Source organism: Carettochelys insculpta, chromosome 11 (assembly GCF_033958435.1).
Source record: "Carettochelys insculpta isolate YL-2023 chromosome 11, ASM3395843v1, whole genome shotgun sequence".
NCBI lineage: Eukaryota > Metazoa > Chordata > Testudines > Carettochelyidae > Carettochelys > Carettochelys insculpta.
In genome coordinates, this window is record NC_134147.1 from 30,703,822 (window position 1) to 30,720,053 (window position 16,232).

Consider the following 16,232-nt stretch of genomic DNA (forward strand, 5'->3'; position numbering starts at 1 on the left):
CAGGGACTACGTGTAGAAGCATGGTTAATCCATGGCTCAGTGCCTTAGAGAGCACGTGTACGGAGGGAGTACAACAAGTCTTGGAGTGTAGCCAAAGGGCTTCCACCAGGAGGACTTACGAACAGAAATGGACACGCTTTACAGCCTGGTGTTCCGCCAAACAGTTAGCTCCCCACGACGTTCCCATAACCATAATACTAGAATACCTATTGGACCTCAAACGAGACGGGCTTTCTCTATCCTCGATAAAGGTCCACCTCGCTGCTATATCAGCTTTTCGGCATATAGAGGAAGGGCCCACCGTATTCGCCCAACCTATCATCACAAGGTTCTTGAAGGGGCTGGTAAACCTGTACCCCCCTCGAAAACCACTACCGCCGTCGTGGAGTTTGGACTTGGTGCTCAGCATGCTATCCGGACCACCCTTCGAACCCTTAGCCATGGTACCCCTCCGACTCCTTACTATGAAAACAACCTTCCTTCTTGCGATTACGTCAGCTCGCAGGGTGAGCGAGCTCGCAGCAGTGATGGCAATGCCGCCCTGCACAGTACTCTCAAAGGAGGCAGTAACCTTACCGTTACACCCAACCTTCGTTCCAAAAGTTTCCTCGGAGTTCCATCTTAACGAACCAATAGTTTTACCCTCGTTTTACCCGAAGCCTCACAGCTCCAGCAAGGAGGCGCGCCTACATCTCCTAGACGTGAGAAGGGCATTGGCCTTCTACATAGACAGAACTAAGTCCTTCCACAAAACAGACAGGCTTCTGGTGTCTCTCGCTCCCAGGTCAAAAGGGGAAGGCCTCTCTTCACAGAGAATTTCGAAGCACATTGTGTCCTGTATAAAAATGTGCTACAAGCTTCAAAAGACCTCTTTGCTGGCTCTGTCTAGGGCTCACTCCACCAGGGCGGTGGCGGCATCAACAGCCTTCTTCAAGGGAATTGCGTTACAAGACATCTGTAGAGCGGCGACCTGGTCATCCTACGACACCTTCGCCAAGCATTACGCCCTGCATCGGGTATTCGAGGAGGATACCCGTCTGTTGACAGCAGTCCTTTCGGGGGCAAGCTGCACATAAATTGATTACTCACCTCCTTACTTGGGTTACTGCTGGGTAGTCACCTATTGTGGAGCACCCACGGGGACCACTCGAAGAAGAAAGAGAGGTTATTCACCTGTAGTAACGATGGTTCTTCGAGATGTGTCCCTGTGGATGCTCCACCACCCGCCCATCCTCCCCGCTTTGGATCTCTGTCTGGTGTTTTTCAGGAGCATCCGAGGCAGTTGGTCAAGGAACTGGCGGGGACCGGATCGCGCACATGGCCGGGAGTGCGCAAGGGAGCGGCGCGCGTCGGCGCATGCGCAATCCAATAGAAACTGCTAGGAGAATTCCGATCTGTGGCGCCGGGCAAGCCCAACACCTATTGTGGAGCACCCACGGGGACACATCTGGAAGAACCATCGTTACTACAGGTGAGTAACCTCTCTTTAACCCAGAATACACCTCCTGTTCTCACTTATGTTTAGGAAAGCTGCTTAGGGGGCCAGTTTGTCAAGCACAGAGATTGCCTTTTTTACTTTGTTTTGTGCAGTACTAGCCCAAGGGGAGCTTGGGCTAGGCCGGAACTCCTAGCTGGTCTGCGAGGCAGCTGAGCTTAGCCAGAGGAAGCTTTGATCTCTGAGCCTCCTGCTATTGGCCCTTCCTTGGCTTGGCTGGGCTCCCCTAGGGAATTTCGTAAAAAATCTCTTGAAGCTGAGGCTGGCTGTTGTGTAAACTCCTGAACAAATGCTGGAGGGGCAGAAGAGCGCTTTGAGATCTGCAGGGGGCTTCACACAGCAGGGGAGAGGGGGTTGTGCACTTACTTTATAAACATGTAGTGTGGGCCCCCTGCCTTTCCCCCAAAAAATAAATTTTGATCAGGCCACATGCTTGATTTAAAATGCAGAGACTATACGTAGTTTTTTTTGTACATTTTGCAGAATATGGAAAACAAGAAGACTGATTATGATAATACCTGACATATTAGAGGGTGATGATGCTGTGTTGTGAAATTGAATCAAAAGCAAATGATTGTTTTTGGACATATAACTTGGCAACTCTAAGTAGTAGAATCTGCTTTTTCTAGATACTTAATAATTTCTCACCCTCAAATGCTGCTTTTGCTTATTAAAATTCCTGTAATTTTTCAATATTTGCTTGTTACTGAAGTTCCGGGAATACTGTTGTTATTGTTGTAACCATAATTTTACGCATGCAGACTATAGGATACTACCAACATGAGTTTAAGAGTTGCTAGAATTGTTTGTTTGATTTGTGTCTTTATAGACAGGACTGTAACACAAGCCTCGTTCGTGCCTGCTGGAACGAGCTGTTTACTTTAGGCCTTGCACAATGTGCACAGGTGATGAGTCTGTCTACTATCCTAGCAGCTATTGTCAACCATCTGCAGAACAGCATACAGGAAGGTACGTAAGCTTGATATTAGGCACATGATACCCATACAAGATATGCAGGCATGTGCTATTTTCAGCAGTAAAGAGTTAAAAACTTGTGTCTGTATATTTTTTTTCCCCACAAAGTATTTTCTAAGGTGGAATGGTTGTTGTTCCCCACCCCACCCCCCCTTAGCCAAGACCAAAAGGAACCTTCCACCTGTAACTATTCCTGCATAAGAGGTGGGAATTAAAGTCACCAGCGTCACAAAGAGGTCTCCTTAGGTTTAGAGATCCATGCCTGGAGCGGGGCCATGGCTAGAGGAGACACACACAGTATCTCTCCTTCCTCCCTTGCTCCTTTTTACCCGGCTGAGTCTACAAAAAAACTGATGTATGTAGAGTGTATGTTAACTTTTCTGTGAATTGCTTTTATGGAGTGTTCCAAAGGAAGCCACCACTCACGGGTCTCTAGCAGTGCAGAGGCAAAACAGGAGTCCAGGAAGCTTAAAAGGGGACTGGAATGTGCTGATTCAAGGTTTTAGCATAGACTATCTTCCATGTCCGGCAGATTTCTAATGATATTGGATAAACTCTGCCCACTACACAGAAAAATTTAAAGGAAGTGCTGTAGGGTGCCCATCATAGGCTGTTTCTACACATGGCACTGTTTCCAGAAGATGATCTTCCAGAAGATCTCTTCCAGAAGAGTGTATCTACACATGCACTGACACTCTTCCAGAAGAACAGGCAGGAAACAATGAGGACTGGGTCGCACAGCCAGTGAGCCCTTCCAGGCTGGCCACATGGCCCTTTAAAGGGCCCCACCCAAACAGCCCCTCCCTGCAAATGCTGCTGAGGCCAGCCATGTCTGTGCCCAGCAAGCCAGACCCAGATCTCTGTCCAGCGCCTGCCAACCATCTGGCATGGACCCCAGCAGCCACAGGACATCAGGCTTGCCCACAGGCTAGCTGTCCTCCTGGCCACCCTCCTCAACCTCCTGTGGAGACAGAGGCCCAGGCCCATGGGTCCTGACCTCCCACTGCCCCTGCTGGGCCCCCTCCTGCTGGTCCAGTGTGTCTGGACCCACGCCACCAGCATGGTCTGCTGGGACAGGGTAGTCATGGGGGAGGGGGACGATGACCTCTGGCTGCAAAACCTGCAGATGAAGAAAGAGACTTTCCTCGAGATCTGCACCTGGCTTGCCCCCATGCTACGATTCCAGGATACCTGGATGAGGCCGGCCCTCTCCCTGGAAAAGCACATGGCCATCACCATATGGAAATTGGCCACTCCGGACAGCTACTGATCCATCAGGCAGCAGTTCGGGGTGGGCACATCCACCATTGGGGCTGTCATACTCCAGGTAATCCCAGCCCCAGCTCCTGCCCCACCGGCGGGAGGGAGAGGGCCAGCAGGCTTGGAGGACCCCAGGCGCCAATCCAGAGGGGGCAGGGCTGGGAGGACGGGCAGGCCTAGCTCAGAGGGGATATCGCATGGCTGCTGCTGGAGGGCTCCCCCAGCAGGGAGGCCCTGGTAGAGAGGGAGGGGGTGGGAGGGGAAGAGGACAGGGACCCCTCTACATACGCCCATGAGTGCACCTGTTCCCGTTCTCCTGCAGGTCATGAAGGCTATCAACCACGTGCTGGTGCGGTGGCTGGTGCACATCAGGGACCTGGATGCAGTCGAGGGCTTCACTGCGCTTGGGTTCCCCCAGTGGTTCGGGGCGATCAATGGGACGCATATCCCCATCAGGGCCCTGGACCACAGTGGCAGCTGATGCATCAACCACAAGGGATGCCACTCGATCGTGCTCCAAGTGGTGGTGGACGCCTGTGGGAAGTTCACAGACATTTATGTCAGTTGGCCAGGCAGGGCACATGATGCGCGGATCCTGTGGAATTCTGCCTTGTTCCACAGGATGGAGGCTGGGACATTTGTGTCCCAGTAGGAGTGTGTCATCGGGGATGTCGTGATGCCTTACGGGCGAGCCGGCCTACCCACTCCAGCCCTGGTTGATGCGCCCATACACGGGCCACCTCATGCCCTCCAAGGAGCTGTTTAACACCCGACTCACATGGGCCCGGTATCCCATCGAGTGCGCTTTCAACAGTCTGAAGGCACAGTTCAGGTGTCTCCTCACACGCCTCGATGTGGGGGTGGAGAACATCCTGCAGGTCGTGGCCGCCTGCTGTGTGCTCCACAACCTCATCGAGGCACTTGAGGGGACCCTGCCTCAGGGATGTATGGTGGAGCTGGCCCCCCTCTACCAGCAGCCCACTGCAGCACCTGACAGGAGGCTTGACCATGACGGCTCCAGATCTGGGAGGTGCTTCGGGAGGCATTCAGCCAAGGCGAATACTAACCCCCGCACACCTCCCCACAGGCCACCACTAAACTCTCGCCCCCCCGTGCACACCCCACACCCCCCCCCCCGCCTCCCACCCTCCCTCACAGTAATCAGGGACACAAGGGCCATGTCTACACGTGCACGCTACTTCGAAGTAGCGGCACTAACTTCGAAATAGCTCCCGTCACGGCTACACGCGCCGGGCGCTATTTCGAAGTTTACTTCGACGTTAGGCAGCGAGACGTCGAAGTCGCTAACCCCATGAGGGGATAGGAATAGTGCCCTACTTCGACGTTCAACGTCGAAGTAGGGACCGTGTAGTCGTTGCACGTCCCGCAATTTCGAAATAGTGGGGTCCGCCATGGCGGCCATCAGCTGAGGGGTTGAGAGATGCTCTCTCTCCAGCCCCTGCGGGGCTCTATGGTCACCGTGGGCAGCAGCCCTTAGCCCAGGGCTTCTGGCTGCTGCTGCGGCAGCTGGGGATCCATGCTGCAGGCACAGGGTCTGCAACCAGTTGTCGGCTCTGTGTATCTTGTGTTGTTTAGTTCAACTGTGTCTGGGAGGGGCCCTTTAAGGGAGCGGCTTGCTGTTGAGTCCGCCCTGTGACCCTGTCTGCAGCTGTGCCTGGCACCCTTATTTCGATGTGTGCTACTTTGGCGTGTAGACGTTCCCTCGCTGCGCCTATTTCGATGTGGTGCTGCGCAACGTCGAAGTTGAACATCGACGTTGCCAGCCCTGGAGGACGTGTAGACGTTACTCATTGAAATAGCCTATTTTGATGTTGCTACATCGAAATAAGCTATTTTGATGTTGGCTTCACGTGTAGACGTAGCCAAGGGGTGCAAAATGTAAATGTGTATTTAACCCTCAACCTTTAACAGCAGTGACCAACGTAAGTAGTAAATAAGGAATAATAAAAATAATGACCAAAACCTCATATGGAGTGAACTATATACATTGGAGTAAGGGGGCAGGGGTACTTAAACTTGGACAGGAACTGGGGCAGGAATGGTGGGAGCCCTAATCAAGGGATGAGGTGGAAGGCTGCAAGCCCTGGTGCCTGCAGATGCCCCTCCCACCCCAGGTGCACAGTCCCCTGTGGGGCATTGATGGGGCCAGAAGCACCAGCAGGTAGGGCCGGTCAGCACCTGGCCCAACCTCAGTGGAGGGGCCTGAGAGGGGTGGGTTGTGGATCGGGGGACCCTTCCATGGGTCCCACCGTGGCCACAAGCCATGCTGTGAGGTTCCTTAGTGCAGCATCACACAGGCCCGAGGGCAGTAGGGCGGCCAGGGCCTCGCGGTCATGGGCTGGGGGGATGGGAGCAGCTGAGGGACCAGTGGGGGGGAATGCAGGATGAGGCAGCAGGGGGGTGACAGCAGGGTGGGCCTTGGAGGGGAGAGCAGGGTGGGCCTTGGCGGGGTGCTGCGGGGGGACCGGCTGGGGGCTGGCCCACTAGGGCACCACACACACGGTGCGGAGCATCCCCACCACCTCCCTCCATGTGTTCCGCCTCCACTGCAGTTTGGCCTCATCGAGGGCTGGCTGCCTTTCGGCAAGGGTGTTCTGGTGGCGGAGGGACACAGTGTAGGCCGCAACCTCGTCTTCACGGTGGCTACATCTAGTCCAGTGCACCCATGGCCACCATGCAGTGGGGGTTGGTGCGGGCCCAACTGGTGGGCTGCTGGGTCCTCCGGCCTGGATGGAGCTGGCAGGCCCCAAGCTTCTCATGTGGCTGCCCCGGACTTGGATGCTGCCACTGTTAAGAGAGACAGAGGGTGCGGGTAGAGGGGGGAGTCAGTGCCATATCTGGGACATGGGTGGCATGGCCGCAGTCTTCCCAGCTGGTTACCCCCTCCATGGACCCACGGGACGGACATGTGGCAGGGAGGCCACCATGCGGTCTTGCGTGCACTCACCATGGCAGCCCCTGAGGCATGATGCCTGGGCCAGGGCGCTGTCCATGGTGGCCCACGCTGGCAAATGTCTTGTGGGCTGTGGGGGACTTGGCTGTGGGGGGTTCCTGATGCAGCTATGCTGCCCAGGGGAGCCTCAGCACACTCAGGGGGTGCTCCATGGGAGAGGGAACTGGGTGCTGCCTTCAGGCCTGGGTGCGCCCTGGGCCCTGACTGGGGACGGGCTTTAGGGCTTCGGGGCCCAGGGCTGGGGCCCGGGTGTCCCCCTCCCCCCGCTGTGCTTTGCCACTATGTGCACTTACCCCAGGTCACCTCATATATGTTGAGTGATGTCCGACTGGAGGGGGTCTGGCTGCTGGCGGTGGAGGGCAGCGCGATGACAAGGGATTCGTCTGTGGACTCCCCATAAAATGGGACATCCACAGTGGCGGGTCCCTTCTCCTTCTCCTCTGGGGCGGCAGGGGGCTTGGGTGCAGCTGTCTGCATGGTGGCGCGGGGTGGGGAGGTGTCATCCGCAGACAGGAGGTCCTGAAGCTCCCAGTAGAAGGGGCAGCTGGCAGGGGCATGGCAGGATCTGCAGGTGCTGTCCCAGGCCCACATGTACCCCTGCCGCAGATCCTTCACCTTACACCTCATTTGTTCTGGTGTCCGGGAGGGGTGGCCACAGGCAGCCAGGCCCTGGGCAATGTGGGTGAAAGCTGGGGCATTCCTCTAGTGCCCGCTGGTGTCCCAGAGGACCTCCTCATTGCACTAGAGCCCCAGAAGGTCCTGGAGCTCTGGCTCAGTCCAGGAGGGGACTCTCCGTTTTGGAGCCCGGTCGGGGTCTTGGCTGCCCTCGGCTGGGTTCCTGGGGCTCCCCTGAGCAGTGTGGGGTGGTGGCCTGCTGGCCATCTCTGCAGGTCGGGACTCGCTGGGCACTGCAGGGCCTCAGGGGAGTGTGGCAGGCAGCCCTGCACATGCTACCTGTCTCTCACTCTCAATCTTCCAGCTACAGGAGACCATAGAGGCCCGCTGGGGGTGTCTAGAGCAGCCCCACTCTCCAGCAGGCTATCGTCATGGAGAACCACTTCTTTTGGAAGAAGCAGTCCAGGAACGTCTACGCATGCCTTCTTCCAGAAGATTCTTCTGGAAGAAGGCCTTCTTCCTGATTCTGAAGTGGAGCACAGAATCCAGGGTCCTTTCCACACATGGCCCTTTTTCTGGAAGAAGATATTCCGGAAGAGATCTTCTGGAAGATCTTCTTCCAAAAGAGTGCTTCTACACATCAAATAGGACCTCGAAAGAGCCACTCCTTCTTCCGGAAGAGTGTATCTACACATGCAATGGCACTCTTCTGGAAGAACAGGGGCAGGAAACAGCACAGGAAGGGGTCACACAGCCAGGGAGCCCTTCCGGGTCCACCAGCCACACGGTCCTTCAAAGGGCTCCACCCAAAAAGCCCTTCCCTGCAAACGCTGCTGAGGCCAGCCAACTCTGTCCCCAGCCAGCCAGACCCAAGTCCTTGTCCAGAGCCCACAGACCAGCAGGCCTGGACCCCCAGCAGCCGCAGAACAGCAGGCTTGCCCTCACCCGCAAGCTAGCCATCCTCTTGGCCACCCTTCTCAGTCTTCTGTGGAGGCAGAGGCCCAGGCCCATGGGTCCTGCACCCCCACCACCCCTGCCAGGCCTCCTCCGACCAGTCCAGCGTCTGGACCCATGCTATCAGCACGGACTGATGGCGCAGGGTCGTCATGGGGGAGTGGGACAACGACTGCTGGCTGCAGAACCTGCGGATGAAGAAAGAGACTTTCTCCTCAAGATCTGCAGCTGGCTCGCCCCCGTGCTACAACGCCAGGATACCTGGATGAAGCCGGCCCTCTCCCCAGAGAAGCACATGGCCATCGCCATCTGGAAATTGGCTACCCCGGACAGCTACCTATCTACTGGGCAGCAGTTCAGGGTGGGCACATCCACCGTCGTCGGGGCTGTCATCCTCCAGGTAAGCCCTGCCCCACCGGTGGGAGGGAGGGAGGGAGCAGGCCGGTGGGCTCGGGAGACCTCAGGCGCTGATTGGGAGGGAGTAGGGCTGAGAGGGGGTGGGGGGGGGCAGGCCTAGCTCAGAAGGGATACCACATGGCCGCTGCCAGAGGAGTCCCTCAGAAGCGGGGGGGGCCGGGAGGGAGGGAGTGAAAGGGGAGGGGGACAGGGACTCTTCTGCGTATGCCCACGAGTGCGCCCATTCCCCTGCAGGTCATGAGGGCCATCAACCACGTGCTGCTGCAGCAGCTGGTGAGCATCGAGACCTGGATGCAGTTGTTGAGGACTTCACCGCACTCGGGTTCACTCAGTGCTTTGGCGTGATCAACGGGACACGTATTCCCATCAGGGCCCCAGACCACAGTGGTGGCCAATACATCAACCGCAAGGGGTACCACTCCATTGTGCTCCAGGCTGTGGTGGACGCCCCTGGGAAGTTCACGGACACTTGTCAGCTGGCCAGGCAGGCCACATGATGTGTAGATCCTGCGGAATTCCGCCCCGTTCCTCAGGATGGAGGCCGGCATATTCGTGGCCCGGCGGGAGCGTGCCATCGGGGATGTCATGATGCCTCTTTGCCTCATGGGTGACCCAGCCTACCCACTCCAGCCCTGGTTCATGCGCCCATACACCAGCCACCCTACACCCTCCCAGGAGCTGTTTTAATGCCTGGCTCACATGGGCCCGGTATCCTGTCAAGTGCTTTTGGCAGTCTGAAGGTGCAGTTCAGGTGTCTCCTCACACGCCTCGATGTGGGGGTGGAGAACGTCCTGCAGGTCATGGCCGCCTGCTGCATGCTCCACAACCTCATTGAGGCACGTGAGGGGACCCTGCCCCAGGGCTGGATGGCAGAGCTTGGCCCCCTGCTACCAGCAGCCTGCTGCGGCCCCCGACCGGTGGCTTGACCGTGATGGGCTCCGGATCCAGGAGGCATTCACTCGAGGGGACTACTAATCCCTGCACCCCTCTCCACAGGCACCCCCTACACCCCCCCATGTGCACACCCCCCAACCCCCCTCACCCTCACCCACAGTAATCAGGGACACGGGGTGCCGAATGCTATCATATATTTAACCCTGAACCATTCCCAACGTGAAAAATGTAAATAGTAAATAATGAATAATAAAAGTAACAACCAAAACCTGATAGGGAGTGAACTATATATATGGGGGTAAGGGGGCAGGGGCACCTACACCTGGATGGGGACTGTGGTAGGAATAGTGGGGGGCCCTTATCAAGGGATGGGGTGGAAGGCCGCAAGCCCCACTGCCCACAGGCGCCCCTCCCACACTGGGTGTGCGGTCCCCTGCGGGGCGCTGATGGGGCTGGCAGCACTGGCAGGTGGGGCTGGCAGCACTGGTAGGTAGGGCTGGTCAGCATCCTGCCCAGCCTCAGCGGAGGGGAGTGGGTTGTAGCTCAGGTGACCCTTCACAGGGCCCACCATGGCCACAATCCATGGTGCGAGGTCCCTCAGTGCAGCATCGGGCAGACCCGGGGGCAATAGGGCGGCCAGGGCCTCAGGGTCATGGGCTGGGGGCACAGGAGCAGCTGAGGGCCCAGCAGGGGAGCTGGGGGGAATGCAGGGGGGGCAGTGGGGAGGGGCTCAAGGGGGGCAATAGCGGGGGCCTCAGGGAACACTACAGGAGGGACAGCCGGGGGGACTGCAGGTGGGGCAGCTGAGGGGGCTGGGGGCTGGCCTGCTAGGGCCCTGCACACTGTGCAGAACATTCCCACCACCTCCCCCCAAGTGTCCCGCCTCCACTGGAGCTCAGCCTCGTCGAGGGCCAGACGTCTTTCAGCGAGGGTGTTCTGCTGGCGGAGGGCTGCTTTGTAGGCTGCAGCCTCTTCCTTGTGGTGGCTGCGGCAGATCCAGCGCACCGGTGGCTGCCGCACAGTGGGGGCTGGTGCAGGCCCAGATGGTGGGCTGCTGGGTCCTCCGGCCTGGATGGGGCTGGTGGGCCCCGGGCTCCTCGTCTGGCTGCCCCGGCCCTCAGGTGGTACTGCTGTTGAGAGAGAGAGAGAGAGAGGGTGGGGGTAAGGGGGGTCAGTACCACATCTGGGACCTGGGTGGCATGGACCCAGTCTCCCCATCTGGTTACCCCCTCCACAGACCCATGTGATGGGCATGTGCCAGGGGAGGCTGCTGTGCGGGCATGCGTGCACTCACCACGGCGGCCCCTGGGGCATGATGCCAGAGCCAGGGTGCTATCCACAGTGGCCCACCCTAGCAATGGACTTGTGGGCTGGGGGGAGCTCCGCTGTGGGGGGTCTGGATGCAGCTCTGCTGCCTGGAGGGGGCCTCAGCATGCACAGGGGGCGCTTCATGGGAGAGGGAGCTGGGAGCTGCTCGTAGGCATGGGTGTGCCCTAGGTCCTGACCAGGGACAGGCTTCAGGGCCTGGGGCTGGGACCCAGGTGTCCCCCTCCCCCCACCGTGCTTTTCCACTGTGGGCACTTAGGTGGCCTCGTATATGTCAGGTGATGCCCAACTGGAGGGGACCTGACTGCCGGCGGTGGAGGGCACCGCAATGACGAGGGACCCGTCTGTGGACTCCACATCAGATGGGATCTCTACGGTGGCAGGTCCCTCGTGCCCCTCCTCCAGTGCAGCAGGAGGCTCAGTTGCAGCTGTCTCCATGGTGACGTGGGGTGGAGAGGCATCATCTGCAGCCAGAAAGGGTAGCTGGTGGGGGCACGGCCAGATCTGCAGATGCTGTCCCGGGCCCGCATGTACTCCTGCCACAGCTCCTTCACTTTGTACTGCACTTGTTCCGGTGTCCGGGAGGGGTGGCCACAGGCAGCCAGGCCCTGGGCTAGGTGGGCAAAGGCTGGGGGCGTGCCTCCGGTGCCCACTGGTGTCCCGGAGGACATCCTCGTCACGTCAGAGCCCCAGGAGGTCCTGGAGCTCTGGTTCAGTCCAGGAGGGGCCCTTCATTTTGGAGCCTGTTCGGGGTCCTGGCTCCCCTCGTCCGGGTTTTTGGGGCTTCCCTGGGCGGTGCAGAGTACTGGGCAACTAGCCGTCCCTGCGGGTCGGGACTTGCTGGGTGCTGCGGAGCCTTGGGGGAGTGTGGCAGGTAGCTCTGCACATGTTGCCTGTCTCACACTCTCAGCTTCCTGCCACAGGGTCTCCGGGTCCTTGCAGCTTTAAAGGCTGCAAGGACCTGGGGACCATAGAGGCTTGCTGGGGGTGTCTAGAGCAGCCCTGCTCTCCAGCAGGCTGCCGCCATGGAGGACTGCTTTTTCTGGAAGAAGCAGTCCAGGAGCATCTACACATGGCTTCTTCCAGAAGAAATCCGAAAGAGCATCTTACATGTGTAGAAGCTCCACAGATCGTCCGGAAGAAGGCACCATTCTTCCAGAAGATCTTCCCTGTGTAGAAACGGCCTAGAAGAGGGGGCAACTTCTTCCGGATTTCTTGCGGAAGAGCACCTTGCATGTGTAGACGCTCCTTAGATCTTCCACAAGTAGGCACTGTTCTTCCAGAAGATCTTGCCTGTGTAGAAACAGCGATAGAGTTTTCTTCCCATGCTAGAATTTCATGTGGGCATTTTTCGTTGCTGGAGGTGATGAAATATTCTCCCCCGTACACATACTACAAGTTGGTTACAGTTACACTTTGGAAATAGTTAATAGAATACGAGAACTGGCAGGGACCTCAAGAGGTCATCAAGTCCAGTCCCCTTCCCTCATGGCAGGACTAGGCAGATTAGTTGCGGACTAGTTGCTGACCAACACTGCACAATTACTAGTGCAAATATACTACCTTGACAAAATATAAATACTTAAATAATGATTAATGGCTGTGTCACAAAGTTGTATCAGAAAGCTCAAAACAAACTGCCTTCTCACATCCTTGAGAAGATATGTATATTTTTTGATTCTGTGTTAATCTGCTCATTTTTATCTCTAAAACATAGGATGATCTGGAACAGCTGCCTTTTTTACAGGGAGGATTATGCAAAGTAATATGATTGATATGAGTAACTTTTTCTGTTTTTATAAATAGGGGAAATCATTTTATCTTTAGGAAAAAAAAGTCAATACTGACAACCTGAAGTCTGCAAATACACTTTATGTTTACTTACAGAAGTAGAAGAAACCAGATGTATATGTAGCCAGCAAATTACAGAATACTACATATGTCATGAAACTAGCAAGGATTAGTACCAGGATGCAGGTACAAAGATAATGCATTTTAAAAATCTACATAAAACTGAGTAAATACCAAACAATGAAAACATAGTTTGAGTTTAAAGGTGACAGCAGAAAATAATCAGAGTTAATGAGAGGGAAATCTCAAATGATTTACCCTCATTAATAAAGATAATTTTTCTTGGATGGGTTCTTCCATAGTGTGGTGAGCCTTTAGATACAATACAACTGATGTAATTCTGCAGTGTATGTGAGGGCCATGCACAAAAGGGTCAGGATTTTGTATATTCTGTATTGGCTCCCGATAAACCCCTGAGGTTTTTTTTTTAAAACAGAGAGGAGATGAAGTCAACAGAAAGTGCATGGTAAAATGAAAGACTGAAGAATTAACCTGTGTGCAAGAGAGTAAATCTGCTCCACAAAAGGGGGAAAAGGTTACAGTGAACAGTTTAATTCTAAAGGAACAGATTTGGAAAACAGTGGCACAGTCATATTACATTAGCCTTTCACTTATGGATGAACAAACTGATTCTTGTCTGGGTCACAAGGTACAATAAAAAAAATGTGTTAGTCTGCACCTAATCTCTCATTTTTGTCCACCTCCCCAAAACTCCTGTTTAACGAACAGCACCATTCAGCACGTTCTGCGTAGGAGAGACCCATCAATGAAATAATATGGGTGTTGCAGGTTAGCTTTAGATATATTGGCAAACTTTTGTGGAAAAATGTTTTGTTGTTTGTCACTACTGCCCATCTAATCTGTTATGTCTTGATGCTTGCTTTTGTGGGTATTCATTCATCCACAATATATATAAATGGTTAAAAAAGTTTATAGGCAGTTTTAAATGGTTTAAAATTTCATTTGAACTAATTCTATAAAGGGGATGGCTGTTGGTTTTGTTCATTTTTCAAATATATTTGAACTCCCTTAAGAGAGTATGTGGTGTCTGTTTGTAGATAAGCTTTCTGGAGACAGAATAAAGCAAGTTATGGAACACATCTGGAAACTTCAGGAGTTCTGTAACAGCATGGCCAAGCTTGATATTGATGGATATGAATATGCATACCTTAAAGCTATAGTCCTCTTCAGCCCTGGTAAGTTATCTGACAACCATTTTAATGACTTTTTCATGTGTTTCTAACTGCAGTTCAGATGATGAACTTAAAAAATATTAATCTTTTGGCACCAGCAGATTTTTTTTTAAGACTCAGCTATCCAGTAACAAAGACAGTTCTTCTTAGTTGTTCATAAAATATCTCACCATGCTACTGGACTTTATCATCAGTAATCCCTTTAAAATAACTTTGGGAGCACCATATGTAATTGATTTAAGACTCTAGAAATTCTACATGTTTTATACAGACTTATAAACATTTAAAGGCCAGCGTCTCAGTTGTCCAGCACTTTTCCAAACTGCTTTGTGATATTCTGACAGCACAAAGAAACCTGAAAGCTACATTAGTCAGTGCAATTCAGGATTATCATGGTATAAAGGGATCCCACCATGGCATAAAGCTGAGCTATCCATTTCCAATTCCTCCTCTGTGTGTAGGTCATGTCAGTATTGGAAGTAGGCATGTGTGACAGATGACTGTGCATTTGTCAGTTTTTGTGTAATATGGAATATAATTAATAGTAACAATAGTAAGGGGAAATATATCCTCTGGCTATAAATGACTGAAAGGTATTTGTTCCAGTGTTAACATTCTTTTATTAAGAATATCCAAAAGAGGGTAGAAGATGCAGATGTGAGTTGATGATGTCTTATTGTTTGGATACATCCTCCAGTAAACACACTATCACTCCTCATCCCCACCAGTTTATTAACAAGGACAATTAGCACAAGAACTATTGTGTCTGAGATATGAGGATTTCCTCAGAGAGAGCACATTTGCAGTAGTGTCCATAGGTATATCAAAATACAAAATGATAGGCTGAAGAAGAGTTGTTAACATGTTCGCGGACATTGTATTCAGGCTAAAGATGCCATGTAAGCCCCTTTTTCCCCCTCCTTTAGTAGTTTTCTCTATTTACTCTTAAGAAATTGTTTTAATTAGATTATTGTAGGGTCTTGAGCTGTTGCCTTGGGGACTTTCTCACAGAGTTTTGGATTTTTCTGTAGTACTAATGATAATAATACACAAAGCTCTTATGAGTATTTCTTCAGCTTATCTCAAAGCTCTTTACAAGAAGGTAAGTTTCATTCTCACAATTTTACCAATGGAGAAACTGCACCCAGGGAGGTGAAGTAACTTGCCTCTGGTCAGCCATTACAGTATCGGCAGAGTGGAAACAGAACGTAGGTCTCCTGAGTCCCAGTTCAATTTCTGTGCAGTAGGCCACACTGTAAGATTCCAAGAATAGGCCTGCTGCAGTCCTCAAGGGAGAGCAAGGATGGACATGACACCTGTTGCCCTCTGAGCCTGTTGTTGAAGAAGTTTTGGCATAGCCATACTTATGGCATTTTCTGTCCTGCTGAACATTGACTGCTCAGTGAGAACCTGAAAGCTTCTGGAACTAAAGCAACACAATCCAGTGAAGGTTTGGAAGTTAAAAAAAATCTTGAAAGCAAGAGATTGGTTATTCTGCTTAGTTTGTTCAAACAACAGAGGGGAACATATTTGAAATGAGAGAGAGTATAAACAAATGTAGGATTGAAAATCTGTCCTCAAAAAAGCTGGCCACCCTATAGCCTAATAATCCCCATCAATAGTTGATGTACACTCAGAATTGGAAGTTCTCCCAGTTTTGTGGGCACAGCTGCCTGCAGAAGGAAAATTGAGAGCACTAACCCTAAATCCAGGAATTAAATTTTAGCCAACTGCATGTATTAAACCAACAGTGAGGCGAAAGTCCAGTTAGAGCATCATCCTATTTATTAATGAGAAATGTCTATTCATATTACACGACTCATAAAAATCATATTAAACATATGTACATAAATAACATTGTGTTGTCTAATACATGAGTTTGCAAATCATTCATTTAATAACATATCTAGTCATGTCTTTTAAAAGAACGTACATCATCTTAGAATGGTTTTTTTTGGGATTTGATAAGATTTGCCTTACAGTAACTAACATATCAAGGATGGTACCCAAGGAGGAAGAGATGAATGAAATTAAGTGGAAGCTACTTTGTAAGTACTCATGTCTCATTTTATGGTGAAACCATAGATATTTGGAAATGTTTTCTTTCTTTAGATCACCCTGGTCTGACAAGTTCAAGCCAAATAGAAAAATTCCAGGAGAAGGCACAGATGGAGTTACAAGACTATGTTCAGAAAACCTATCCAGAAGATACTTATAGGTATTTATTTTTGATACCCTGAATAATTGAATGAGCAGTGATTGAAGTATAAAGACACTA

At 52.7% G+C, this 16,232-nt stretch overlaps 1 protein-coding gene across 11 annotated transcripts in view; it reads left to right on the forward strand.

The window, feature by feature from the left end:
* The window catches only part of NR2C2 (nuclear receptor subfamily 2 group C member 2), a 107,580-nt gene that overhangs the window by 77,527 nt on the left and 13,821 nt on the right, over positions 1–16,232 (forward strand). For 10 of the 11 annotated variants that reach the window (XM_075004994.1, XM_075004995.1, XM_075004990.1 and 7 more), the window contains 3 exons: positions 2,325–2,464; positions 13,820–13,957; positions 16,067–16,172. In XM_075004994.1, coding sequence (XP_074861095.1) covers positions 2,325–2,464; positions 13,820–13,957; positions 16,067–16,172 — 384 coding nt within the window. Of the gene's footprint in view, positions 1–2,324; positions 2,465–4,052; positions 4,791–13,819; positions 13,958–16,066; positions 16,173–16,232 lie in introns of those variants that run through there. The other variant, XM_075005001.1, reaches the window with a different exon arrangement.